Source organism: Haliaeetus albicilla, chromosome 13, assembly GCF_947461875.1.
Source record: "Haliaeetus albicilla chromosome 13, bHalAlb1.1, whole genome shotgun sequence".
NCBI lineage: Eukaryota > Metazoa > Chordata > Aves > Accipitriformes > Accipitridae > Haliaeetus > Haliaeetus albicilla.
The window spans coordinates 1,347,047-1,371,349 of NC_091495.1; the positions used below are offsets into that span (position 1 = coordinate 1,347,047).

Genomic DNA, 24,303 nt, shown 5'->3' on the forward strand with positions numbered 1-24,303 from the left:
GACCCAGGGAGGGAACCCACAAGGATGGGGGGGGGGCTTATGGGGGAGCTGGGTGGCTGGGAACGGGGGCGGAGGGGTGCTGAGGGGGTCCCGATGCTGGCGAGGGACCGAAGGGGACCCAAGGAGCCGGGGGGGACCGCAGAGGACCCGGCGAGGGGCTGGGGGAGGACCGAGGGGCGGGGGCCGAGGGGAGCGGAGGGAGGGACGGCGGGAGGAGGCGGCGGGGGGACCGGGGCGGTGACCGGGGGGGGGCGTTAATCCGGGGATTGGGAGCGCCCCCCCCTCGCCGGCCCGGGGTGTGATTGGAGCCCGCAGCTCGGCGGCGGGACGATAAAAAGGGAGGCGGGCGGCGGTGCCCGCTCCGGGCCGGGCCAAACGGCGGCGATGCCGGGCCGGGCGGAGCCGTCGGGGGGACGCGCGGCGGCGGCGGCGGGGCCGGTAGCGGTGCCCGTACCGGTAGCCCCCGGAGCGGCGGGGCGACCGGGAGGAGCGGGGCTGCGAGCCAAAGGTTTCGCCATCACCGACCTGCTGGGGCTGGAAGCTGAACTGCAGCCCCCCCCCGGTCCGCCCCCCGCCGCCGCCGCCGGTGGCTACGAGGGCGGCGGGACTCTGGGTTTGGGGTTGGGGCTGCTTTGCGGTTTAGGGGGACCGGGGACCCCCTGCTTGCTGCCCGCCCCCTTGCCGCTGCTGCCAGCCCGTGGCCCCCGCCCGCCCCCCGGGCCGCCCCCCGCTGCCCGCCGCCACAAGGAGAATATCTCCGGTAAGCGGGGACGGGGATGGAGGGCTCGGGGTGAGGGTGGGGGGATCGGCCCCGTGTATCCCCGTCCCGTAGGGCTGCCGCCTCTCCGACCCCCCCCCGCCCCCCCGCCCCCGGCAAGGGTGGGTGTCGATCCCCTTTGCCCTGGGACGGTGGCACCGGTGCGGTTCTCTGGCCTTGGCGGCGGTCCTGGTGTTACCGGTTGGTGCGGGAGGGGAACTTCGTCCTGGGCCTGCTCCCCCACGGGTGACTGGAGCCGTGTTTTGGGAGCTGGGTTTGGTGTCCGTGCTCCCAACGGGAACGTGACTCTTCCCCTCCCGCATGCTGCTGCCAGACGAGGACAGCCTCTCCGGGGACGCCAGCGACCTGAAGATGCCCACGTCCCAGATCAAGAGGAAGAAACGCCGGCACAGGTAGAGCCCCAGAGCGGGGTTGTCCCCATTCTCACCTCCTCGCTGCTACCGCCAGCCTCCCGCTGTCCCCTCTGGTCCTCGGGCTGGGGCGGTGGATGTCCCCAGGGGAGCAACGAAAGAGAAGGGCTGTAGCTGGGGGGGAGGATTTTCAGGTGGAAAAAACCTCAGCGGGGAAGGGGCTGCCAGCCCCGCTGCTTGCCATAAGAGTCTGGACTGTGTCACAGGACGCTCTCTCTTCTCGGCAGGACGGTGTTCACAGCTCACCAGCTGGAAGAGCTGGAGAAGGCTTTCAACGAAGCTCACTACCCCGACGTCTATGCCCGGGAGATGCTGGCCGTGAAGACGGAGTTGCCGGAGGACAGGATACAGGTGGGTGGCTGTGCTGGTCCTCTCTCCCCGTGGAGTCTGCGGGCAGCCGGCTGTCTCTTCTGCTCTGCGATCAGTGAGCGCTGGCAGTGGGAAAGTGGTGGCACTGAAATGATGCAGGCGGTGGGAATGTGGTGGCACTGAAGTGCTGCAGGATGCTTGGGGCGGGGGGGGCAGCTCAGCTTCCACCCCCACCCTGCTCCAGCACTGAACAGGCTCCAAATAGAAATGCAGAACCAGGGGACAGAACTGGCCCCGACAGCTGCTTGCTGCCAGCAGCTCGGCTCTGTCCTCTGGAGACTCAGCTCCTGCCTGAGCTGGGTCTCCGGAGAGCGATTCAGGAGCTGCTGGGCCAAGCTGTGTCCCACTAGCTTGCTTGCTAGCTTGTCCCTTTGAGGGACACATGGCATTTTAGGGCCTGATCCTGCCCCACTGTGGAGCAGCCCATTGGCTTAAGAATGGGGTGGTGGTTTGGGCAGCAGCCAGGCTGTATCTACACCCCTTGAGGCTTTGAACGCAGGAAGGGGTTGGGGAGAGGGACCTGAGCACTCGCTGTCATCGTTGGTCACTGCATTACAGACCCCCTTTTCTGGAGAGGTTGGTGCTCCGTGTGGAGGCAGCAGAGGGGCCCCGCGGGCAGGCGAAGCGTAGGGTGACTTTGGCTGGGATCACCCTCCTGTGTCACGATCAGCCTCGTGTAACGTGTGTTCCCTCTCCCCCCCCCTTCCTCCCCTCTCTCACTGACACCCACGTGTGTGCCCTCCTCCAACCCCCTCCCCACGCACTGCCCCGGCCGCCCTCCCTCGGCCACCCGCGCATCTGCACCCTGCGCTCGCACACCCAAACCCCTCCACGCACCCCCGCGGCTGCCCCCTTGCCCTGGACGCACGCTCCTCCGTGCCCAACGGGCCCTGGACGCCCGGCCGTGGGGGCTATGTCCTCCCCAATCCCACCCCTCCGTGCTCTCCTGGCTGTTACCCCTGAAGGTTTGGTTTCAGAACCGAAGAGCCAAGTGGCGGAAGCGGGAGAAGTGCTGGGGCCGGAGCAGCGTGATGGCCGAGTATGGCCTCTACGGGGCCATGGTGAGGCACTCCATCCCTCTGCCCGAGTCCATCATCAACTCCGCCAAGAGCGGGCTGGTGGGATCCTGCGCCCCATGGCTGCTGGGTAAGTGGGAGCTTGGGACTGGGGGGGGGAGTCAGGGGGCAGCTGCGGCGCGAACCACCCTTCCTTTTTATGACGGTCCTTGCCTTTTCCCAGAAAAGAATGGGGCCCCGGCCATGAGCTGTACGCAGGCTGCCAAGCGCCCTGGCTTTTCCACTCCTCCCTTGCAAAGAACAGTTAGGAAAAGGCAAACCTTTTACTGCCGTGTCAGACAGGTGCCTGCACGAGCTGAGGTATCGCTTCCTAGTGCTAGCAGCCAGCATGGGAGTTGCAGGGCGGCTAGGAAGTCATCAGCCTCCCCCCCAAACTGAACATAATGTTAATGCTACCTCAGAGCTACCCTCTGCTCATACACGGTCCTACGCTGAGGTGGCACTCGAAATCCTGGCTGGGATGGGCCGTCACAGCCCCCCTCTCCCCGTAAGTCTTCCCCACTGCGGGGGAGGTATGGACCAATTCTGCTGCAAGCCATCCTCTCGGGCTGTAGAGAGCAGGTGGCAGGGCTCCGGGTTGGGAAAGGCTGGTAGCTAGCATGAGTTTTCCTCGGGATGCAAGCGAGAGCTGAAAGGAACAGCAGGAGGGCAGGGGGTGATGCTGAGCGGTCCCGGGCAGAAATAAGCAGCCGGCGCCCTTGGCTTTGCTCTCTGCCCTCTGCAAGGCATGCACAAAAAGTCCATGGAGGTGAGCAGGAAGGCGGAGAGCCAAGAGAAGCTGGCAGATGGCTGGCGAGCGGAGCAGGAGGAGGAGGAACTCAAAGGGAAGCAGGCCAGTTCCCAGAGGGGCTCCGACAAGCTTGGCCCTGCAAAAGATTCGGAGGACACAGCCATCGACCTCTCCAGGACAGCCAAGCACGAGAAGAGGGGCGTACTGAGGCAGTGCATCAACGGGGACCCCCCCCAGGAGCAGAAGGACAGGGACCGCTGAGCTCGGGCTGCCCTGGAGGAGGCCAGACCTCGCAGCTTCCTGGCGAGATAATAATATTTATTGATTTATTGATATATATATATATATTTTTCTTAAACAATTGAACTTTTATCTGAATTCAGGGCATTTTAAAACTGGGCACACACATCCCCTTGTCCCCTCATTTTCAAGCTGTTCACTTCTCAACAGAGCCAGGGTGGAGGGTGGGAGAGGTGTCCCAGCGGGGCCAAGAGCAGTGAGAAAATGAGACCGCGTTGTGGTCAGCATGGACTGCTGCTGGGGAAGAGCCGTCCTTCCCCTCTGGGCTGTGAATGCTTCCCTGGCTAGCCAGGAGCACAAAGAGCAGCAATGCAATGGGAGTCGCTCCCTTCTCAAATGCGCGGGTGCAAAGACGGTGCAGGAGTTTACAGACGCCTTTTCCGAGCACTTCCACCCCTGCACAGCACCCGTGGGGCAAGTCCCTCCGCTTTGAGCACACAATTCTTCCACCTTGAGGAGCAGCAGGGTTTTTAAACACAGTAGGGTTCATCCTCAAGCTGGTGTAACCTGACAGACACACCGGTTTATACCTCCTGAGGATCTGGCCTGCCAATGCAGCCTTATCACTGGATTTACACTGTGTAGCTTCCTTAACTCATATTTGGGAGAAGGGGGTAAAGACATTTTTGTTTATGCAATGATTTTTGTACGCTCTTGAATGTTATCTGCCACGCTATGCATAATAGAACAGACCTTTTTGAAAACCAAGCCATAATATCCTGGAGCAATTAAACGATTTTGTGAATTGACATAAGAAGATATTTTGTAATTGTCTGTAAAAAGTGTTAATGTCAGAGCTGTTTCTTGGTTGTCCTATATTTATGTCTAAAAGCACTTTAGTGATCTGGATTTTTGAATGTGGCTCTTCCTGTTTTGTCCACCATTTATTTATTACACATCCATAAATAAAATTGTGGTGTATCTTTGGTTTTCATGCTCTGCGTTGCAATTTGTACCTTCCTTTGGCACACCTCATGGTTGCTGCTAGCTTTGAACAGATCCTCCGCAGACTCGTGCCTAAACTGGGTTGGAGAGCTCTGCTGAGGCAGTGTAGTCGTTCCAAGGGGGCAAAGCAAAGCCCTCGTGTGTCTCCCCAGAACTGAGTTCCAGTCCAGTGGCCTACACATGCCAGAAGGTGATTCATTTGTGCCAGTCAAAGAGCCAAACCACAGCTGATGGGTTAGGAGATGGTCCGAAACAGAGCACGTGGCCAGTTCTTGAGGGAAGTCATGGGGAGAAAGTTGCTCCATTCTCCCGAGCGTTGTTGAAAATCCTCCTTGATACAGCTCAAGTGTGAGGTTTTCCTGCCCTGATGGCAGGAAAGGCGCTTTACCTCTTGAGCCTCTATGCAGTCCTCTCCTCCTCCTGCTGATCCTGCCACTTCGGAAAGTGTGGAATTGGACCCTGTGTCTCCACGTCTCTTGTGGTGAAATACAAGGAGCAGCTGCTCACTTGGGCAAGGTGAATGCATGGTGGGAGGCACCGCTGGGGGCACCTCTGCCTTCTGGGGAGGGGCACAAAGCAGCTGGGTGGTCCCAATCGCACAAGCACCCCCAGCGAGGCACAAAGGGTGCCGTGGCCATCCAACTGCCCGACTGCTGGCTGCGACGGGTCCTCACCTCACGGCTGGGCTGAACTGGCACACACACATGCCGTGACAGCTCTTGTGGAACACCTCCAGTTTGAACCACTGGCCAAAACATAACGGAAAATTATCAAAAGATTTTATTAAAATCTGAATAATTCCAATTTGGAAGGTTTCCTAATACAGCTCAGGGGGTGTGTGGCCATGTAACGATGCTGTCACCTGTCCCCACCTCTGCTGCTTGGCCTGGCTCCTTGGACACAGGCAGCCACCGGCTGTGCTGGGCGGGCAGAGAGCGGTGGGACACTGGCTGGGAAGAGCAGAGCAATAAAAGTGGCATCTGCAGATTCCCTGCCTTTCGCCTCCTCTACTTGGCCAGGCCCTGCTGGGCGGGGGGGAACATATGCATAGCAAATACAAGCTTTGCAGCAAAAAAAAAAAAATGTTTGACGGGGGGGGCCGTGGGGAGCACGGTTCAGGGAAGGACCAGCCAGGGCTTATTGCAGCAGCAATTAGGCTCACCGAGAGCCGAGACTTAGCACATTGGAGGCCTAATCCTGCCTGAGCAGCATCTGCAAACCTTTTATTTGGGCCGTGCCATGCTGGCACTGGATGCCTGCAATCATTTTTTTTTGCCGTGCCCGTGTGCAGATGGCCTGGCTCTTCGCCTTGTGTTGGGTGCAGCGCCACGAGAGCAAGCATGTCACCACCACAACTGCTACAAGGGGAAACACCACAGCCCCGGCCCCGCACAGGGGTGCGGACAAGTCTCCTGGTGGGCTCCCAGCTCTCATCTTCCACTGTGAAGGGGGAGTCACGGGGAGGGCTGCTGGCCCGAGGCACTTTCCGTGTGCTAGGAAGTAACCACAGGATGCAGCTGGGTACGCCAGGGCTCAGAAGTGCCCTTGCTGCTCCACTCACAAGGTGAGAGCCCAGGGGAGGCCAAGTGAAGGGAGGTGCTGGTGGATGACAGCAACTGCCCAAGGCTGGGCTCCCGGTTGCCACCAGGAGCTGGTGGCAGGGTCTGGTGGGGCAATCCTCAGAGCAGGGACAGTCACTTGCCTCTTAGCTGTCTGCGCTAAGCCTGGCAGGGAAGTGCTCGCTGTCCTCCATATGTCGCTGTGGTTGTAGCGGCGGTAGGAGTACGGCAGCACATTCTTCTTGTCGTTGCTTCACATTTCATCCACCCTGAGATTAGCGGTAGACAAACCCAGCCACGACTCCTGCCAGTACTGGTTCAGACCAGGGCCGGTTACGACTGTGTGACACAAGAAACCCTGACTTATGGCAACGGCTGCCGCTTGCGCACACCTCCGCTGCTGCAGTGGGGTTGCCCATGTGAGACCCAGCAGCCATCTTGGTGACCACACCAGGGCCTGGCTGGCACGAGCTTCCCTCTGTGAGGGGCCTTGGGGGTCCCTCAGCCACAGAGGCTGGGTTTGCTCAGGTGGGAGATCCCTTCGATGCAGCATGGGCAGAGGAGTTGGTAACATCAAAGCCACCATTCAGCAGCCGGCGCTGCCGCAGCCTCACTTCAGTTCATCCGGGCTGCCATCCGCTCTGGCACATCCAGATCTTTTCACGGTGCCACGTGTACAGCGCTAGCCGGGGACTTAAGCGATCTGCTAAACCAATCATGGAAGAATGGATGAGGAAAGGGAAAAGGGAATAAAATGAGATTATTTTGGTACCTCTCGGCTTTTATGGGATTGGAGGCTGACTGCCAGGCATGCACGTCTGGGGGTTGCAAGGAGGCGGTTGGGGGTGTCCTGGTGATGGCCCCAGAGTCGTCCGGTACAGAGAAGGCTGCAGGGCTGCATTTGCAGAAGCATCCTCACGGAGCCATTTCTGCACAGATTAGTAATATTCATTCCTAACTGGCATTTTGTCTCAGCTGATCCTCCCAAGCCGCTGGCTAGATTTTCAAGACTGGGACGGTAGGAAGCGAGTACGAACGTTTTGTAAGTGCTCCCTCGTGTGGAGTGGGGCGAACCAGAAGCCTCACTCCTTCCCCTCAGTCCAACAGACCCCTGTCTACCTGCGGGGCGACATGCAGGGGTGCCTGGATGCAGAATTAAAAGAATCCTACGGGGGTTTGTTTTTCATTACTCGCTTCTTGGCTCGCCAACAGGCACTCGGTACAATAAGCGGTCCCTTCCCCAGAGCAAGCTGGGTTCTGGCAGCAGGCACAGGCTTCCTCCAGACTGCTCCTTTCCAAGGTTAGTTCAGCACTGACACCGACACAAGCAGATTCTTATGAACCAAGCGGACGTATTCAGCCTGCAAAAATCTCACCACGCTGGCGCCGGAGAAGGCAACGTGTTCTGCTTGATAACATATTTCCATACATTCTGTATGGTATGTCTAAATATGTTGATGGTTTTAATATTTTGTACCAACCATGGAAACTGGTTTGCTGCTAGATGACTGTAAAAGGGAGATGTGGTAAATAATTATTAGAAATCTTACACTAACACTATGACTGAAACAATAGACAAAAGTATAGCCAAGCAATTAACTAGTAGGGGTAGCTACTCGTAAGTTTTGCAGTTCTTTGCTCTTATGACTAGATGTTCCTGTACGCTAGATGAGAACACTGTTGAAACTGACCACATGTGATTGAAGCTGCGTTAAGCTTCAAGATCAAAGAACAAGGACAAGAATAAAGACTTCAAGGAGAGCCAATGAGAACTTCAAATGGGTCGGTGGTCGCAAAAGCAGCCCTTTGACTCAGATGGATCCTTCATGGCGCATGATCGGATGTAGGCAGTACAAAGATAATCAGTTGCAATTATTTTTATGTCTATGTATACTAATCTGATGAATATGCAATTAGTTATTCTATATAACCTGTTAGTGCTAAAACTGTGGTATGCATGTTAGGTGAACTATCCCCCGTGCATCCGGTGCTGCAATAAAGAATGCCTGCCTTCTAAAACTCCAAAACGAGGTTTAGAGAGTTTCTTCGATCGGCTTTTCGGTATCGCGCTCTGGCTGCGTGCCATTTCTCTCTGACTCCACATTCTGCCGGCGCTGGGCTCGGAGAAGGGGCAGGGCAGCAAAGGCCTCCCCCGCCTTTTTAGCCCCGTTTCCCCTCTCTCCCACCTTCCCCAACCTCTGGCTGCGGCCCCGCTGGAGCCTGAGGAGGCCGAGGCCGGTACCACCCCGTTGCTCTGCGCCCAGGCCTCCAGCCCTCGGCGGCGGCTGGGCCGGGGAGCGAGGCCTCGCGGAGGCCCAACCCTGAGGTGAGATCGCCTCAGCCGCCGGGCAGGGTGCCGTTACTCCCGGTATCGCTGACCGCCAGCGCCGCTCGAAGCGGGACCGAGCCGGGCCTCTCCTAAGAGAAAGCAGCCACTCGCCACCCCCGCTCTATGATCCCCGACGCTACTGGGGCCGCTCTACGCCGCCGTCTCCGTGACCTTGGCGGAACAACGAGGAGGCCCGACGGGACCGCCCTGCGCCTGCGCGCCGCGTCCTCTCTAGCCGCGCAACTCTACGGTAGCGGGGCGGGGTCGGGCCGTTCCGCCCGGCGGCTCTAATGGCGGTGGCGGTGCTGCGGCCGCTGGACGCTCCCCCGGCGGAGCTGGCACCGGCCACCGCCCTGCTGCTGGCACCGCCGCCGCTGTGCGCGGCCTTACGCGGTCGGGGCGGCGGGCTGGTGCTAGCGGTACGGCCGGCGGGACGCGGCGGGGCTCAGGCCGTATTACTGAACGCCGTGGCGTTAGAGGCCGGCGGCCGGCGGGGCGCGGAGCTGTGGTTACGCGGGGCCTTGTTGCGGCGGTTGGGATTGGCGGCCGGCCGGCGGGTGGCCGTCTGGCCGGTACGCCGCCCACCGCCTTTGGCTTGGGTATTGCTGGGAGCCGTGGGAAGGACGGGACGGCCTGTAAACGGTGCTGTGCTTGTGCGGCGGGGCGAAACGGTACCGGGACCGGGACCGGGGCCTGGTCCACTGGTGTTAGAATCGAGGCCGGCGCTTCAGGGGTTGCTAGGCAACGGCACGCGCACCGCCCTCGCCCCCCCGCCCCCGCCGCCCCCGCGCGAGCCCGCGACCTTTAGCGCCCCCTGTCGGCGCCCCACCGCGCCACCTCTCGTCTCCCGTTTCGCCGCCGCCGGGACCGGGAAAAACGCGGGGGGGGACGAAACGGCGGCGGTGTTAAGGGCGATCCCCGGGGGCGGAACGGGAGGTGGAGGGGTGGAGGTGTGGGTAAGCCGACGGGGTTTGTTGGCGCTGGGGTTTTTCCAAGGGGAGTGGGTAAGGGCGGGCGCCGAGGGAACGGGTCGTGAGCACTTGGCGGCTTTGCTGGCCCGTCCGCCGCCTTGGGAATATCCGCGGGCCTCCCGCCGCGGCCCGGTTGACGGGACAGCACTGCTGGCCCCCGCCCTGGCCTTCAATCTGGGCTGCGAGCCCGCCGCTGCTGCTCAGCTTCGCCTGCGGGTGAGTTGGGGCCAGGGGACGCGGAGGCCACTGGGGCCAGCCACGGTGGCGGCGGGCTCTGACAGTGTGTTCTCTACCCCTCTGCAGAGGTACGAGAGATCTGGGGCAGCGGATGGGAAAGGCAGCCGGTCCGTCTTATCCGTGCCTCCCTTTGCCAAGGAGCTGCACCTAGAGATCATCTGCTCGCCAGCCTACAGCGCCCGGGGAAGCTATGACCGGCTTCTTTACAAGCACTTCGAAACACCCCGGTGAGCCACTGTGCGGGGAGCAGACGCGTTTCTGTTCGTGGGGTGTATTCATGAGATGCACCCGTGCCCTCGCTCTGTGTTTGTGGTGCCTGGATCTGATAACACGGTGATGATGTGCCTAATCAACACCTTAATGCAAACACCGAGTAGTTTTAGAATGTCCGCTCATGCTTCGCTTGCGCGCAATGCCTCCTGTCCTGTCCTTCGGCAGTCGTCTGTGAGCGTCCTCTCTTGTGGTCTACCGTCCGATGCTGAGGGCTCCCAAGTGCTGCCTGCAAACCTCTGTTCTGGGGCACGTTCGTAACCACGGTTTTCAGCTTTGAACAAAGTTGAGTAATTGGGGAACTGGATGTGTTGCCATATTCTTTTGTGACACCTGCCCCTGAGCCTTTTTCACTTGGCTGTTGAGGCTTGCTGGTGGAATTATACTCAACTGTTCTAGGGATTGGGAGGCTATTGTGTCTGGAAGAGATGCTCTTCAATAGCATTCATCTTCTATACTGTTCCCAGAAGGTTCCCCTTAGTCTGGATACGCCTACTCACATGCTGAATCTTGAAGGGGCTATTTATAGTTTTATTCTCAGGAAAGGAGTGAGTCGGTGTGAATAGCTACATACTTTTCTCTAAAAACGCATGTGGTATGGGGCAGGGAGGACACACAACTGGCAGGATTTACTCTCTTTCACTGGTGAAACTCCCTGGTTTTTTTGTAGGCTTGTCCAGGAGGGAGACATCCTATGTGTTCCAACATTTGGACATGCTGAGTTTTTAGAAGTAAATGCAGACAAATTCCTAAGGTAGGTGGCAACAAACTGTGGCTCTATTACATGGATACTGCAAGAGAAGAGATACTCTTCCACTATTGACTCTCTTGAAACAAGATAGTTTATTCCATTCTCCTCTGTCCCTGGAGTTTAGAGTTTATCTGCCTCTTATTTTAGGGGGACGAGGGAAATGTTTTTGTTGGATTATGGAGGGCTGCAGCTAAGAGGGAGGCCTCCCTTAGCTCACTCAAATAGTCATGGAGGGAAGAAAGGAAAAAGAGAGAGAGAGAAACACTGATGGGGAAAAAGAATGCAGAGGAGGAAGGGGTGGCCTGAGGACAGCCAGCGCCACACATAAAGACAGCAAAGTGGAAGTTGGGCATGTCAACATGTGACAAACAACAAAGTGTGAATATAAGCCCTTACAGTTCACGTTAGAATAACTTTCTGTTTGGCCACCAATTGTGCCTTTCTTGTTTTTGCTTATATGGCTTTGAAACAGTTCTGTGCTAAATGAAAGTCACCTTTGTATCGGAGTGCTTTGTATCAGGTGCTTGCAGTGGGATTTGGCTGGCATTAATATAAGTGCTTCAGCTGTGTCACTGAGGGAGCTGCCGCAGGTAACCGAGGCATGCGATGCGAAGAATTGCCTTGAATTGTTTCATGCAGGATGCACCAGTGACACGTTGTTAACACTGATCAGCTCCCCTATGTATTTGAAAATTCAATAGTTTTATAGCACTACTACAATGAATATATTCTAGGCTGTTTCTCAGAGGGAGGCGGTACCACAGGAGGCACAAGTCTTCTGTTTGTGGACTTATGTATTAGCCATGTGGCAAACTAGAGAAGACAGTAGAGTTCATGAGACCTAAAGAGCTTGGAACTGTGTTGGTGTGCAAGTGGTACAGTTATTCAGAGGGTGGAGAACATCCTGGAGAAGACCTCTGCAGATCCTTTAATCTGCCCAGTGGGATATCAATGTGGGAAGAAGTGTTTTTTCTGCAAGGTGTCCAGGACAGGATGCTTGTAAGGCTCTCGTGGTATTTGGGTGAGTCCTAGTCTGCAGCCTAGAGGTCTCTGTGCTGTAAGGTTTTATACACTGTGGGTGAATCTCTGTGGGGCTGTAGTGAAGGAATCGATGACAGAAAAGAGAATGTCTTGAGCTCTTAGATGAAATAAGGTTAGTACAGCTGTACTTGTGGACTGAAGCCACCAGCAGAAGCTGTAACTGTGGACAGTCCTGTTGGTCTGCCTGGCCAGACAGCACAGCGGGGTCCGTAAAGGATCCATGTGCATCGTGGGAGAGGGCAAGAGTATCTCTGCTTACCTGTACCTTTCAGATGTCTTCTTGTTGACAGCTGTATTGTTCCTGCCTTCAAGATCTTGACTCAACAATTTAGACTGCTTGTTTTTCCCTTAGGTGGCCAGAGCTTTACTTTAAAGTGACGAAGATTTTAGGCATGGTGGAAGGCGAGCAGTCTGAAGGTTACCTGGTGGACACCCAGAACACCTCTCTCTATCTGGTAAGATGTCAGTGGAGAGCAGGGAGGGGGTACAGGAGATCCAAGGCTGAGGTTGCGCTACGGATGACGAAGGTGCCTGTGGAGGCTTGTGTCTCCTGCCATTGGAAAATGACATTTCAGGACAGACTATGTCACTTGGTACCTGTCTTTTCTCAGGCCGTGTTCCACAGAGTGCTGTTTTCCCTTCCTCACAGGTGGGTTCAACAAACAGCGCTGTCCCATCTGCCCCAGCCTATAACAGCCATGAGTTCTGGAGCAGTTTGTCTCCTGCTGGACTTTCTGATGTCGTGAAGCAGCTCTGTGATGCTCTTCGGCCTCACCTGAACAGTCGGTGGGTTAGAATTCCTTCTAGCAAGCCCCAGGAGAGCTGGGACTGTGCTCCCCAGTCACTAGGAGAACTGCCTCTGTGTTACAGGGCAAGCGCACTGAGCGGGGCTGGCAGTGTTCTCCTCTCGGGGCCAAGCAGCAGTGGGAAGCTGATGGCTGTCAGAGCTGTGTGTAGCTGCCTCAACCTCCACCTCTTCAAGGTAATTCCCCCTGTGGTCTGTTGATTGGTGGATTTACAACATACAAAGAATTACGGAAATGTTCTTTAAGTTAGCCATACCAACACCCCTGCTGCAACCATGACACAAACCTACCCAGAAGCTGCTCCCATGCGCACATGCAGACAAAAGGAGTCTGAGTATGCTGAGCTTAGCAGCTCCCGCTGGCACAGATTGTGCCTGCTGGTGGGCAGAACCTCAGAGCAACCGTTTGGATCAGCCTAAAGGTCCGTCTGGCCCCTGTCTGAGACTGGCCAGTAACAGATGCTCAGGAAAAGAGCATAAGCATGAAGAGATGTTTCCTCTGGCGTGTACCCTCCAGTGCTCCGAAGTCAGTGATTTAGAGATCTCTTGGCCCAGGGTGTACATTTGTACCTTTCTTTACTGACTCTTGCTATTATTGCTGTCAGTCTGATGTACTTTACAGATACTGCAATACATAGTTGTATTTTAACATGCTAACTTCCTGTCATTTTATAGGACATTGAATTGATACTGTACCCCAGAAGGTAGTGGTAACTAAAATATACTGAGAGAAATTGGAGAGGTGACGAGGGCAGGAATTGCGGTGGCATTGGGTGTTTTCAATTGTCCCTGCATAGGCTGGGCAAAAGGCATGTTGGAAAGTGAGGCAGAGATGATGCTGAGATCTTCTCTAGCTGGGTGGGAAGCCTAGAAAAGAAATGCAGCCCTTGGTTTGATAACAGCGTGTGTGCCAGATCTGGTTCAAAATCTCATGGCCGGTAGAAGAGTTGCCCTGTAACTGTTCACATTCACCATTCCCCTGCCCTGAGAGCAAAAAAGCCACCAACTCTGCCATAGTAGTGCTTGGCTTCTGAAGGGGGACCAACATCAAAATGAGGTTTCTTTAGAAAGAAAGAATCAGCATAAGGAAGTGTTACATCTGCTGTGGAGGTGAATGATCCTTAGTGGTGCTGAGCTCTTACTCTTCTGCAGATGTGCTGTAGCTCTTGGATCCAGTACAAGATTGTAGAGACTTCACAGTACCTTCAGGTCCACGTATAGGATGTGTTTGGGAGCACTGTGGCATTGCCATGTCCTGGCAGGTGGCCTCAGGTTCTAGTGTGATGTGCAAGGCTACAGCTCTGGTTTTGGCCTTGTGTGCTCCTTTTAAAGACTAACACTATTACTTTTGAAGCCAGAGGTATTTGCTGTCCGTCTTATTCTCCTGTCTCAGCTTTTACACTCTCCCCTCTTTTTCTCACTTAACTGCAATGCTTACATTAGCATTCCACCTTCTCTTCCCTTTGACTGTTCTGCCTGCTCTCCTACCAGGACACAGTAATTCTTCCACACTGTAGTCTCCACCACTGGACAATCAGCAGTTTTTTGTCTTTTCTGTCTGCCCTTCTACACTTGCATTACAGATACTGCTGCCGTTTGGCTGTGCCTTCCACAACCCTAACTCCTGGTTTTTTTTCTATATTACATGAAGCACAGGAGTTCCTCTGCTCTGCATCCCCCTCCTTGCCCTTTACATCAGCTCCTGAGGCATTCTCCCTGCTCCAAGCTACCCGTTCCGAGGATGAGGCCCAGGGAATCCCGGAGATGGTTTGGCTCTCCCTGCATGACCTCGCAGCACCAGGAGGCAGCACTGCCCCAGCAGCATTCAAGCTGCTGTTTGAGGCTCACCAGTCACCTCTCCCTTTTGGATAACTCCATACTTCATCAAGCGTTCACTTTGTAAACAGTGTCTGGGCCTCTAGCCACCTCTAACTTCCCCCTGCCCCTTACCTTCTACCTTCCTCTTGCACTTAGAGCCTGTGCGGCACTGGCTTGAACAGGTTCCTGAGTCTCCCCCTCCACTCTTCGCATTGTTCCTCTGAGACACCTTGTTCTCCCTGTCTTGGCCTCTTCCACAGCTTTCCCATCCCTTCCAGCTTGTGTTGCTGAGCCGTGACACCCACTGTATTGACTTCTCTGGTCCATTGGCCTCACCTTTTTCAGACGTAGACCCTCCTGCCCCCCTCACCTCCTGCAGAGAAGCAAGAAACAGCCATTTTTTCCATGCCAGGGAGTCCTGAATGTGTCTGTTTTGAATATGTCCTAAATATGTCTCTGGGAAACGTCCACTTAGATCTCCTTTCGGCTGTAAGTTGCCCGTCGAAAGCTTTGTGGAAGTGAACATTGTCCTGGGTCACCCCAGCTGTCCATGTTGCAACCGCTGCAGACTGTGTGTTGTGTGGTCTGTCTCGCAGGTCGATTGCGTTAGTTTGTGCAGTGACACCAGTGGAGCCACAGAGGAGAAAGTACAGATGGCCTTTGCCCAGGCCCAGCAGTATCATCCATGTGTACTCCTGCTGAAAGACATCGAGGTGCTTGGCAGAGACCGGGACAGGCTAGGAGAGGATGCCAGGGTCATCGCTACTCTGAGACAGCTGCTCCTGGACAGAGACCCAGCACTGAGGTATGCATCCTGCATGTTTGCTGTGGGCATCTGAGGTGATTGTTTGCTTCTGCCTTTCCTAGGGCAGCAGTCACCGTTACATCAAGGTGACTGATTGCTAATGTGCCCTGTTTTATTTTTAATCCAGTGGAGTCTGTCCCAAGACTTGTTTTGTTTACTTCAGAGGGCCCTTGTTCTTCCAGCTTAGTGTCAGAGGGATTCAGGAAGCTTCATTGTCTGAAGCTGGTTTCTGAGTAGTTTAGATGAGCAAACCTGGCGTGTTTCCTGTGAGGCAAGCCAAGGGTCGCAGAGCCACCAGAAGGGAGCTGCACCCCGGGGGAATCTTGAGGCTGATGACAAGTACTGGCGTGCAGGGAGGGAGACATCAAGTGAAGAAATAAGATGTCATTTGAAGGGCCTTGACTTGGAGACAGAGCTCACAAAGCACTTCAAGGGCAAGCTGGAGGAGAGTGGCTGCAAGACGCCTTAGCCAATATGTGTGCATTTCTCAGAGGAAAGGCTAGCCGTTGGAGAGTGACTTGGCATGGGTGATGGCAGTGTAAGAGGGAAGCTTCCATAGAGCTGAGACCATGCACTGTCCTCCTTTTATCAACAGCCACCCTGTCCTGGTGATTGGCACAACCTGCAAGCCCCAGGATGTTCCTACAGATGTGCAGACTGCTTTCCTTCACGAGGTGAAAATTGAAGCCCCTTCAGAAGAGCAGAGGAGATCGATGCTGAGCATGCTGACCTCCAGTCTACCTCTGGGCAAAGAAGTGAGCCTATCCAAGCTGGCTCGCAGGACTGCAGTGAGTGAAAACACAGCAGCATGTGGAGATGGGCAGGCCAGGAGCGCTGGGCCAGCCTTCCCTACCTGCCCATGGAGAAAGGGGGCAATTCCCACAGCCCAGTCAACTTCTTCAGTGGTTACCCCCAGTCCTCAGACATCAGCTTTAACTGCAGATTTCTAGTGCATAAGGACTGCACACCTTTTGCAGAGGTGTTGGCTGATGCTCAGCTCTGCTACAAGACAGAGCCAATAGAAAAAAAAAGAAGCTAGAGCCTTTAACCAGGGCACAGAAGCTCAAAGAACAGCTCTGCGAGGAATTTTTCCTCATACACCTTTTATGGCCTAGCTGGAGCTATGGTCAGTGACTGAACTGATGCTGTTTGTTTCCGCATTCACAGGGTTTTGTGCTGGGAGATTTCTGTGCCTTGTTGTCCCACAGCAGCCGGGCTGCTTGTACCCGCATCCAGGCCTTGAGGTAGCACAGGCAACAGGGCAGGAGGTGGGAGAGGGCAGGGGCTGCAACCAGCCTGATTATGCCAGGAGTGGGGCCGAGCCTGAGTCCTTCCCTTCTCTTTCCTCACCAGTTTTCCAGGTGGACTGAGCGAGGAAGTGGAGAGAGATTTTTGCACTGCTGGGTTCCCAGTGCTTGAGGAGGATTTTAGTGTTGCCTTGGACCAGCTGCATGACGCCCATTCACAGGCAGTGGGAGCCCCGAAGGTAGGATGCTGGGGCAGAGGAAGGGGGGTTGGTTCTCCAGAGCTCTATGGCTCAAGATACCTCTCGCAGACCCCACCAGACAGGGCTGTGCTCTGGCACGACACTTCCTGCTATGTCCTTCCATGTATTCCCCCAGCCTTGGGTGGGAAACAGTCCCACTGTGGGCTTTCCCCCACTAGTGGTTTTTACCCTCTTGACTTTGAATTTGGTCAGGGAAGCCCTTGCTGCTGTAATCGGAGACCACTCAGTTGGCTAGTGCCATAGGGGTGCGAAGCTGCGTAGCTCAGCCTTTCAAGGGGCAAAGGCATCTGCAGTCTGGCAGCCTTGCTGAGGTCTCTCCAGCCACCTGGCGTATGGGAACAGAGAGGCTGAGGCACAAGCTGCCCCACGTGTGAGAAGCCTTATATTCGATCCCTGACCTTGGACACTGCTTGAGCTGGCACAGGCTTTTCTGACAGCTGGGCAGTTTGAAGAGCTTGGGGGTTCTTCAGGGAAAGGGACATGGGGTGTCAGAGAACACCAGCAGAGTCAGCTTCTCGGGAGGGGCGTGATCCACCTCTGGCAGCTCGGCACCCAGGGAAACAGCATTTGGAGTGGCTGTTTTGGCTGGGTAATGTAGTGTTAGGACCAAGTGAAGTGATTGGAGCCCCTTCTCCACGCCCTTGAGTGCAAATGACTGAGCTCAGCACAGGACAGGAAAGGTTGGCCTTGGAGCAGTTATTCTGGCACTTTCCCCAACCGCCCACTTGTAGTCCTGCCCCAGCAGGATGACACCTTGCTGGTGTCATCATCCAGGAGCTACTCCGGGACTTAATTCATTCATAAATTTACTAGAGACTGAAATGAGCTCTGCTTTGAGGCGTGTTTGCTAAGTTTGCTATAAGACAAATAATAACCACAGAGTGTGCTCAGCATTGAACTGTGTGAATGGGAGGTAATTTTATTTGTATTTTACAATCCTTTATCAATTTCTTAGTAATTGGCTGTGGTTCAGAAAGCCCGTTAGCAAACCCGGATACTCTCAACATATATAACTTTCAGTTCCCTGCTTGCATTTTCTGGTTAGTCACGCATTTGTCTGCAGTTACATCTTGAGCCTCCTAGAAAGAACTAATTTCAAACCTCCAGCTGCTGGCAGTGTCTGCAACATGTCCTAGACTTACGATGTTCTCCCCTGGAAATAGCCTTGCTTCAGTTTCCCAGCTCCTGTGCTGATGTCTGTAGAGCTTTTCTTCTAGCTAGTATAAGCAAGAGTGCAGGGGAGAGGGCAACTCTTCCATTCATCGGCACTGAAGAAGGAGGGTCTGTGACCTGTTGCTTTAAAAGATTTTTTTTTTCTTTTTTTTTTTTTCCCTGGAAATCCTTATCTTGTCTGACCTGATTTTCCTGGTGGACTTGCTGGACAGCTGGAGAAAGAGCACGAGATAACATCATCTCAAGTAGCAAAGGAAGGAGAGCCAAACTGGCTGAGGGGGAAAGAATTTTGCTCTAGCCTATTTTTAAACTCCCCGTTTGTGCTGGCACCTGTTGCCCACCCAGCCAGCAGCTGGGGGGAAGTGTTTTGGGGCTTTGCTTTCTCTGCATGTTCCCAGGAGAGCTGCTGTGACTCTCAGGAGGATCTGTCGTGCAGACTATTGCATTCCTGCTATTTCTAAAGCCGTGAGCAGAGCAGTAGCATCCTCTGAGATTGTTTTTTTTCTCAGCATAAAATAACTAGAGTGGCATGGCTCACCCCTCTCAAGTTTGCTGTCTTTCCTGTCTTTGCAATGATACCTTGCGTGTTTGCAGTTGACCCCATCCCTATCTATTTCTTGTAAGCATCCATGGACTTTGTTCTTGCATCCCCCCACACTTTCAAAAGCAGCTAGTTTTCTGTACAGTGTCCTCCAGGATGTCTCTCTTTCACATCTTCCATCACATGACAGAGGTCCTAGTAGCCCAGGTTTTGTCACTCTGGTGTGAAGCCCTTGCACAGTCTCACCACCCTGGGGGACAAGGCACCCTGAACACAAGTAGCTCATAATTGCTAGGTCCGGGTTTCTTTTTTTATCTTTTTTTTTTTCTTTCTTATTTTTACCTTCCCTCATGTGTCCCAAGGGCTGTCTGCAGCAGGGCTCTCTCCCCACAAAGCTGCAGGCAACCCTGGCAGATACTTTCCCCAGGGTAGTTTTGCTGACAGGTGATATGAGGTGTAATGGAGGACTGGAGACAAGGCAGCACACTGCAAGCGCAGCTTGCCTGGGGACTTGTGCAGTTTGTTTTCCCCACTGCAAAGCTCAGGAGAGGGGAAATGTGGATGCTGGGGGATCCCACAGCTGGGATGGCTGGGCAGTGCAGTGTGGGGCTGACTTGCTGCATAGCCAGACACAGCTGATGGCCTAAGGGGCTGATGACTAGTAGCCCACTGGAGCAAGAGCTGCCCAGGCATGCTCGCGGCTCAGGAAGAAGTGCTGACAGGTACTCTCCCTCTCTTGGCAGATCCCCTCTGTGTCCTGGCAGGATGTTGGTGGGCTCCAGGAGGTGAAGAAGGAGATCCTGGACACTATCCAGTTGCCCCTGGAGCACCCAGAGCTGCTGTCACTCGGTCTGTGCCGCTCTGGTCTGCTGCTGTACGGGCCTCCAGGGACAGGGAAGACCTTGCTGGCAAAAGCTGTGGCAACCACATGTGCCATGACCTTCCTTAGGTAAAGAGTGGGGGCTCACGCACTGGGACTGACTTTCTCCTGGCAGTGGATGGGCGTGCTCTAACTGGCTTCCTCTTCTCCCTGCCCCACAGTGTGAAAGGGCCAGAGCTCATCAACATGTATGTTGGGCAAAGTGAGGAGAACGTGCGTAATGGTGAGGAGATGCATCTTGCTCCTGCATGTGGGAAGATAGGGCTTTTCTGTGGTGCTGGAGGGAAGGAGGTAGTGCTTAAACTACTCTTCCCAACTCCCACCCACAGTTGCCCACAAGTGCATGAACCCAACTGTCTCCTACACCCAGTCTGTTCCGTGCCTCAGTACAGCTTCCCCTCCTGCTCTCTCTGCTCCTGTCATTCTTTTCCCTGGTGTTCCTGATGGGACAGCAGCCCCTCAGAGACAACAGCTGAGCCTCGGGGCCTGTTGTGCTAGGTGCTGCCTGTCCCTGCTCCCACTGACCCCCTCAGGCAGGAGCAGTTGGTGGTGGTGAGGCAGTGGGCAGCTGGTTTCCATCCACAGCTCTTCCCTGCTGGTGATGTAGCAGGTCCTGTTGCTGTTGACTGCTCCTCCAGGTCTTTCTCATATTTTGTGCTGTTTCTTCCCAGTGTTTGCCAAAGCCAGGGCAGCTGCTCCCTGCATTATCTTCTTTGATGAATTGGATTCCTTGGCCCCCAGTCGTGGACGGAGTGGAGATTCAGGGGGTGTCATGGACAGGTGAGTGAGCATCATGCATCCTTGGGAAAGCAGCATACCTGCCTGAGCTGGGGGCACGCACAGGATTGCCCTGTGAGGCAGTCTGCCCCCACTATCTTTCTCTACTTTTTCCCTTCCTATTCCCTTCAGCTCCTCTGCATGGCCTGTCTCCTCTCTCTGGACATTAGTACTGCTGTTTGCATTGCCACAGATTCCATATTGCCCAAGCCTGTTGTGCAAACATTTGGTTAAGACAGAGTCTCTTCCAGCTGCTCCTGTGGCTGCCAGCTGCTCCCTTTGGCCTCTCCAAGGTCATCCTTCACACCCCTGCCATGCTCTCCTCCTATTAGCTGCTGTTTCCCTACAGTGGGAAACCTTTCAGCTGCCTCTGGTAGAAGCAAATTATGTACAGCTTGGAGATACCCAGAAACAGGGTTGTTTCCCCCAGACCTCTTCTGCTGAGCTGATAGTCCCCATCCAATCTTCTTCTCCATCCATGAGGGGTTCCGCAGAGTTTTCCAGTGACACCATGTGCTCCCGGCATCCATCTTCACACATGCAAACCAGCAGCTCTGGAAGGAGCTGAGTATGGTGTCTGTTTGTCACCTCAGGTGATCCCAGAACCTGGTGGAGATATCCCCGTTCTGGGTCTGTGCAGCACTGACGTACTGTGCTGCCAGACCAGCTTAAGCCCTGTGGCTGCAGAACTAGATCTGCAACGTGTGCCATTCACCGCCCCGAGGACTGGTTGGCAGCGTCACTGGCTTGCCAGGGTGTCCCCAGCATGGACTGACAGGGCAGTCTTGCAGCTGAACTTGATGGGCAGTACCACGTAGTGGGAAGAGTTAGGACCATGTAGCACATCCGAGTAGGGAACCTGAGTGATAGCTGTGCGTGCCTGCCTATGTTTGGTCTGTATTGCCAGTGTCTGATAGCAAGTATAAGCACATGTGGCCATTCTGGAAGGGTTCAGAGCCAAGCGCAGTCCTGAAGGACTGTCTTGGTACCAGGGGTTTGCACTCACTTTGCAATGAGCCACACGGTTACTGGCTGCGCTCAAACAGAGAAGTCTGGATGGCTGTGTCAGGGCTCTTCAGGGAAGAGAAATAAGAGCTGAAGTCCAAGACATGGATCTGCCAGCGGCCTCACTTATTTCTTCTTTTCATTTGGTGGCTGAGGGTGACAGTGGGTGACTCACCAAGGCCTAGTTGTGAGAGTCCTGTCTTCCTCCCTGCAGAGTTGTCTCGCAGCTCCTGGCTGAGCTTGATGGTCTTCATTCCACCAGAGACGTATTTGTCATTGGAGCTACGAACAGGCCTGACCTCCTGGACTCAGCTCTGCTCCGGCCGGGCAGGTATGTCGCATCTTACCAGGGTAATTCACCGGAGCTCCTCAGGCAGTGATGAGCTGGACTGTGTCTCCACCATGTTCCCTCCACAGAGACTGTTCCTAAAGCCCCCTGGCCCTGGTTTGTGGAGGAGATAGAAAGCCAAGAGGAGGCAAGTGCCTATGGCTGTAGCAGCAGCACAAGATAGTTATCCCTTACCACTCTGGTTATTGCCCAAGCAGTACAGCAGGTGCTGTGGCACCAAACTGGTGGGAGGAATTAGAGCAGCCCTGCCCTCCAGCACATTGACTGCTTCCCCCCTCAAGCTTTGTATCATCCACGAACTTGGCAGCAAAAGGAGCTGCCCCAGGGCCACCCTTCAGTTTCTGGTGCACAAGGTTGAGCACCAGTGGCAAGTTTGTCTTGGCCCGATCTTGACCGTCTCCTCTCTGCTGACAGGTTTGACAAGCTGGTCTATGTGGGCATAAATGAAGACCGGGAGTCGCAGCTGCAGGTGCTGAGTGCCATCACTAGGAAGTGAGTGACCCTGTGCTCTCACAGCAGCTTTCCACCACCCTCCAATGAGTCGCAGTCTTCCTGGGGTTGATGCGTAGCGTGCTACAGCTCGGCTTCATGTCTGAGCCCTGGGGAGTACCTGAGTCACTAACCCACAGCCAGCAAGTAGGGGAAGAGGATGGGGCAACTTCCAGAAGCAGAACTGGGGCTGGTTTTCCTACAAGATGGGAGCAGCTCAGCTGGCTGTCCAAGGGAGGGATTGGTATGAATTCGTCGTGCCCATATGCTTTTCTTGAAGACCTCAGCCAGATCCTAACAGTGTGATGAGACTGTGGCACAGCAGCATGGCAGGAAGCTCCCATTTGCTTCCAGCAAGAGTTCCGCTAGCACATCTGGTGTTTGCAGGTCTGAGGGTGAGGGCAGCTCCATTTGTCTCACTGCCTCTCCTCCTGCAATGCTGTGGGGTGTTCAGCCTGTGCTCTGTGTCTCTTTCCCGAACACCGGTTGTGTGGGATCACCGAGCAGTGGGGTTTGGCTGCTTCCCCAACTGCTCTGAGCTCCTGAGAGCATCTCTGGAGGGAGAAAGGCAAGCCCTGCAATTCAGATGCAGAGGTACCACCCGCCGCAGCTGCCTCTTCAGGGACTTTGTCATGGATAGCTGTGATCGCTGCTGCCTTTGACTATAAGCTAGCAGGAGAGGCGAGAGCGTGGGCTGGCTGCGAGCATCTTTTCACACCATGTGGCTTGGCAGTCGTGCCCTCCAGCACCATGCTGTTTTTCGTGCTGAAGGAGGCTCGCTGTCTGCAGCGTGGCTCTGATGGGATGGTTTGGTGTTGCAGTGGTTTGTACTGTCTGTAATTAAACATGTTCTTATCCAGCCCTGGCTGTAGGCTGTTCCCAGGCATGTGGAGCACTTAACTTTGAGCTCTCACTCAGAGAAATTATCTTTCATCCTGCTTAGCAGGTGAGAGGACCTTGCTCCGGGGATGATTCAAAGAGAAGTGACTGCGTTGAAAAAACAAACCAACCAACCCCTTTGATTTTTTTGGAGCATGTAGAGCACAGTCCAGAAGCGGCTAAACATGGGGCCTCTGATTCCTCCTGCCCAGTCATGCTGGCTGCCGCATATCTCCTGGTCTGTTTTTTTCTGTGGCTTTTACACCTGCAGTTTTCTCTCTTGGCAGGTTTAAGCTGGATCAATCTGTGAATCTCACCACCATCCTAGAAAAATGCCCAGCTCAGCTGACAGGAGCAGACATCTATGCCCTGTGCTCAGATGCCATGATGTGCGCTGTCAAACGCAAGGTGGAATGGATTGAGGAAGGTAGGAGCCCAGCCCCTACCTGTTCCATGTGTTGGGGCAGCTCAGCACAGGGGCAGAGAGGAGAGTTACCACTACTGGTAACTGGGCTGTGTGAGAAGAGCCTCGATGGCTTTGGGACCACGTCCGAATGCTAGGCTCTGGGTTACTGGCAGGCGGTTTTGGTAGATGTGATGATCTCCACCTCCAGTGCTTGGCTGCAGGGGGAAGGAGAGAGACACAGGATTTCTTTCCAGTCTATGGTGGCTGGAGAGGGGGCTGTTGGATCTTGTCAGCTGCCCCTGTGCTTGGCTCTCAGCCTTTTCCTGTTCTTTCTCTCATGCAGGGCTGGATACTGAGAGCTCTGCTCTGATCCTGACCATGGATGATTTCCTGCAGGCTGCTGCGAGGTTGCAGCCGTCAGTCTCCGAGCAGGAGCTGCTCAGGTACAGACTCATCCGGCAGAAGTTTGCTGCCTCCTAACGCTCAGCAGAGCTGCCACTGGAGGTGTGATGGGGACGGTGTCTTAAGGGGTATGAGAGAACAGGCACAAACAAGCACCCGCCTGCTCTTCTCTGATGTCTCCTGGGCCCCCTTCTTTCAAGATTGGGTGGAAAAAGTGGCTGTGCAGTTTCTTGAGCCAAAGCCTGGTGGAAGCGCTGCTCTGCTCAGCCAAGCTGGTGGTGGGTTCTGTAACAGTCCCTCACATCTCAGGGAGCACTTTGTGGCTGCCAGGAGCATACCGGGGTGACTCCCGCCGGGGAGAAAGCAAGGTCTTGTGGTCGTGGGCAAAGTAGGAGTGTCTCAGTGGGTGACAGAACATGGGAGCAAGGCCCAAACTGCACCCAGTTTGACAGCAAGAGTGGGACTGGAGGCAGTTGGTTGGTGGGGTGTCAGCCCCTAGTGAGGGGTGCTGGCTGGAGGGCAGCAGGACACAGGGTGCTGCTGCTGCAGCTGGCCTGGGCTTGACATGGTCTCCCTGAATAAATACAGGTTTTTGGCACAAGGTATTCACTGCCTGGCCTGAGGTCTTTGCTTGCTGATGGTGTCTGTGGGCTTGGGAAGGTCCCTGTGAGCCCCCAGGCGGGCTGGGTGTTGCAGAGAAA

General features: G+C 55.1%; 2 protein-coding genes across 4 annotated transcripts; both read left to right on the plus strand.

Moving 5' to 3' along the window:
• The first annotated feature begins 313 nt into the window (after positions 1-313).
• Positions 314-4,591, plus strand: VSX1 (visual system homeobox 1). Of its 2 annotated transcripts, none has more exons than XM_069799846.1 (5): positions 314-760; positions 1,092-1,170; positions 1,416-1,539; positions 2,535-2,703; positions 3,359-4,591. In XM_069799846.1, the coding sequence occupies exons 1-5, from the start codon at positions 385-387 to the stop codon at positions 3,622-3,624; spliced, it is 1,014 nt and encodes a 337-aa protein (XP_069655947.1). In that variant the 5' UTR covers positions 314-384; the 3' UTR covers positions 3,625-4,591. The 2 variants fall into 2 exon arrangements, with proteins under 2 accessions (XP_069655947.1, XP_069655946.1); XM_069799845.1 differs by having other exon boundaries at positions 317-760; positions 2,523-2,703.
• A 4,156-nt stretch (positions 4,592-8,747) lies between these two features.
• On the plus strand, positions 8,748-24,207 carry PEX6 (peroxisomal biogenesis factor 6). Of its 2 annotated transcripts, none has more exons than XM_069799847.1 (17): positions 8,748-9,683; positions 9,771-9,931; positions 10,645-10,728; positions 12,119-12,221; positions 12,416-12,552; positions 12,637-12,748; positions 14,986-15,194; positions 15,790-15,982; positions 16,362-16,438; positions 16,548-16,680; positions 19,159-19,364; positions 19,457-19,518; positions 19,967-20,075; positions 21,292-21,408; positions 21,841-21,918; positions 23,082-23,221; positions 23,544-24,207. In XM_069799847.1, exons 1-17 carry the CDS (start codon positions 8,787-8,789, stop codon positions 23,678-23,680), a joined length of 2,955 nt encoding a protein of 984 aa, XP_069655948.1. In that variant the 5' UTR covers positions 8,748-8,786; the 3' UTR covers positions 23,681-24,207. The 2 variants fall into 2 exon arrangements, with proteins under 2 accessions (XP_069655948.1, XP_069655949.1); XM_069799848.1 differs by having other exon boundaries at positions 8,748-9,452.
• Positions 24,208-24,303: the final 96 nt, after the last annotated feature.

Excerpts from the sequence above, each read along its gene's own strand:
- VSX1 (XM_069799845.1), top strand. The coding sequence starts at position 385 with ATGCCGGGCCGGGCGGAGCCGTCGGGGGGACGCGCGGCGGCGGCGGCG. Across the intron at positions 1,171-1,415 it reads AGGAAGAAACGCCGGCACAG|GACGGTGTTCACAGCTCACC; the intron begins GTAGAGCCCCAG and ends TCTTCTCGGCAG. Across the intron at positions 2,704-3,358 it reads CTGCGCCCCATGGCTGCTGG|GCATGCACAAAAAGTCCATG; the intron begins GTAAGTGGGAGC and ends GCCCTCTGCAAG.
- PEX6 (XM_069799847.1), top strand. The coding sequence starts at position 8,787 with ATGGCGGTGGCGGTGCTGCGGCCGCTGGACGCTCCCCCGGCGGAGCTG. Across the intron at positions 12,222-12,415 it reads AGAACACCTCTCTCTATCTG|GTGGGTTCAACAAACAGCGC; the intron begins GTAAGATGTCAG and ends CCTTCCTCACAG. Across the intron at positions 15,983-16,361 it reads AGCTGGCTCGCAGGACTGCA|GGTTTTGTGCTGGGAGATTT; the intron begins GTGAGTGAAAAC and ends CCGCATTCACAG.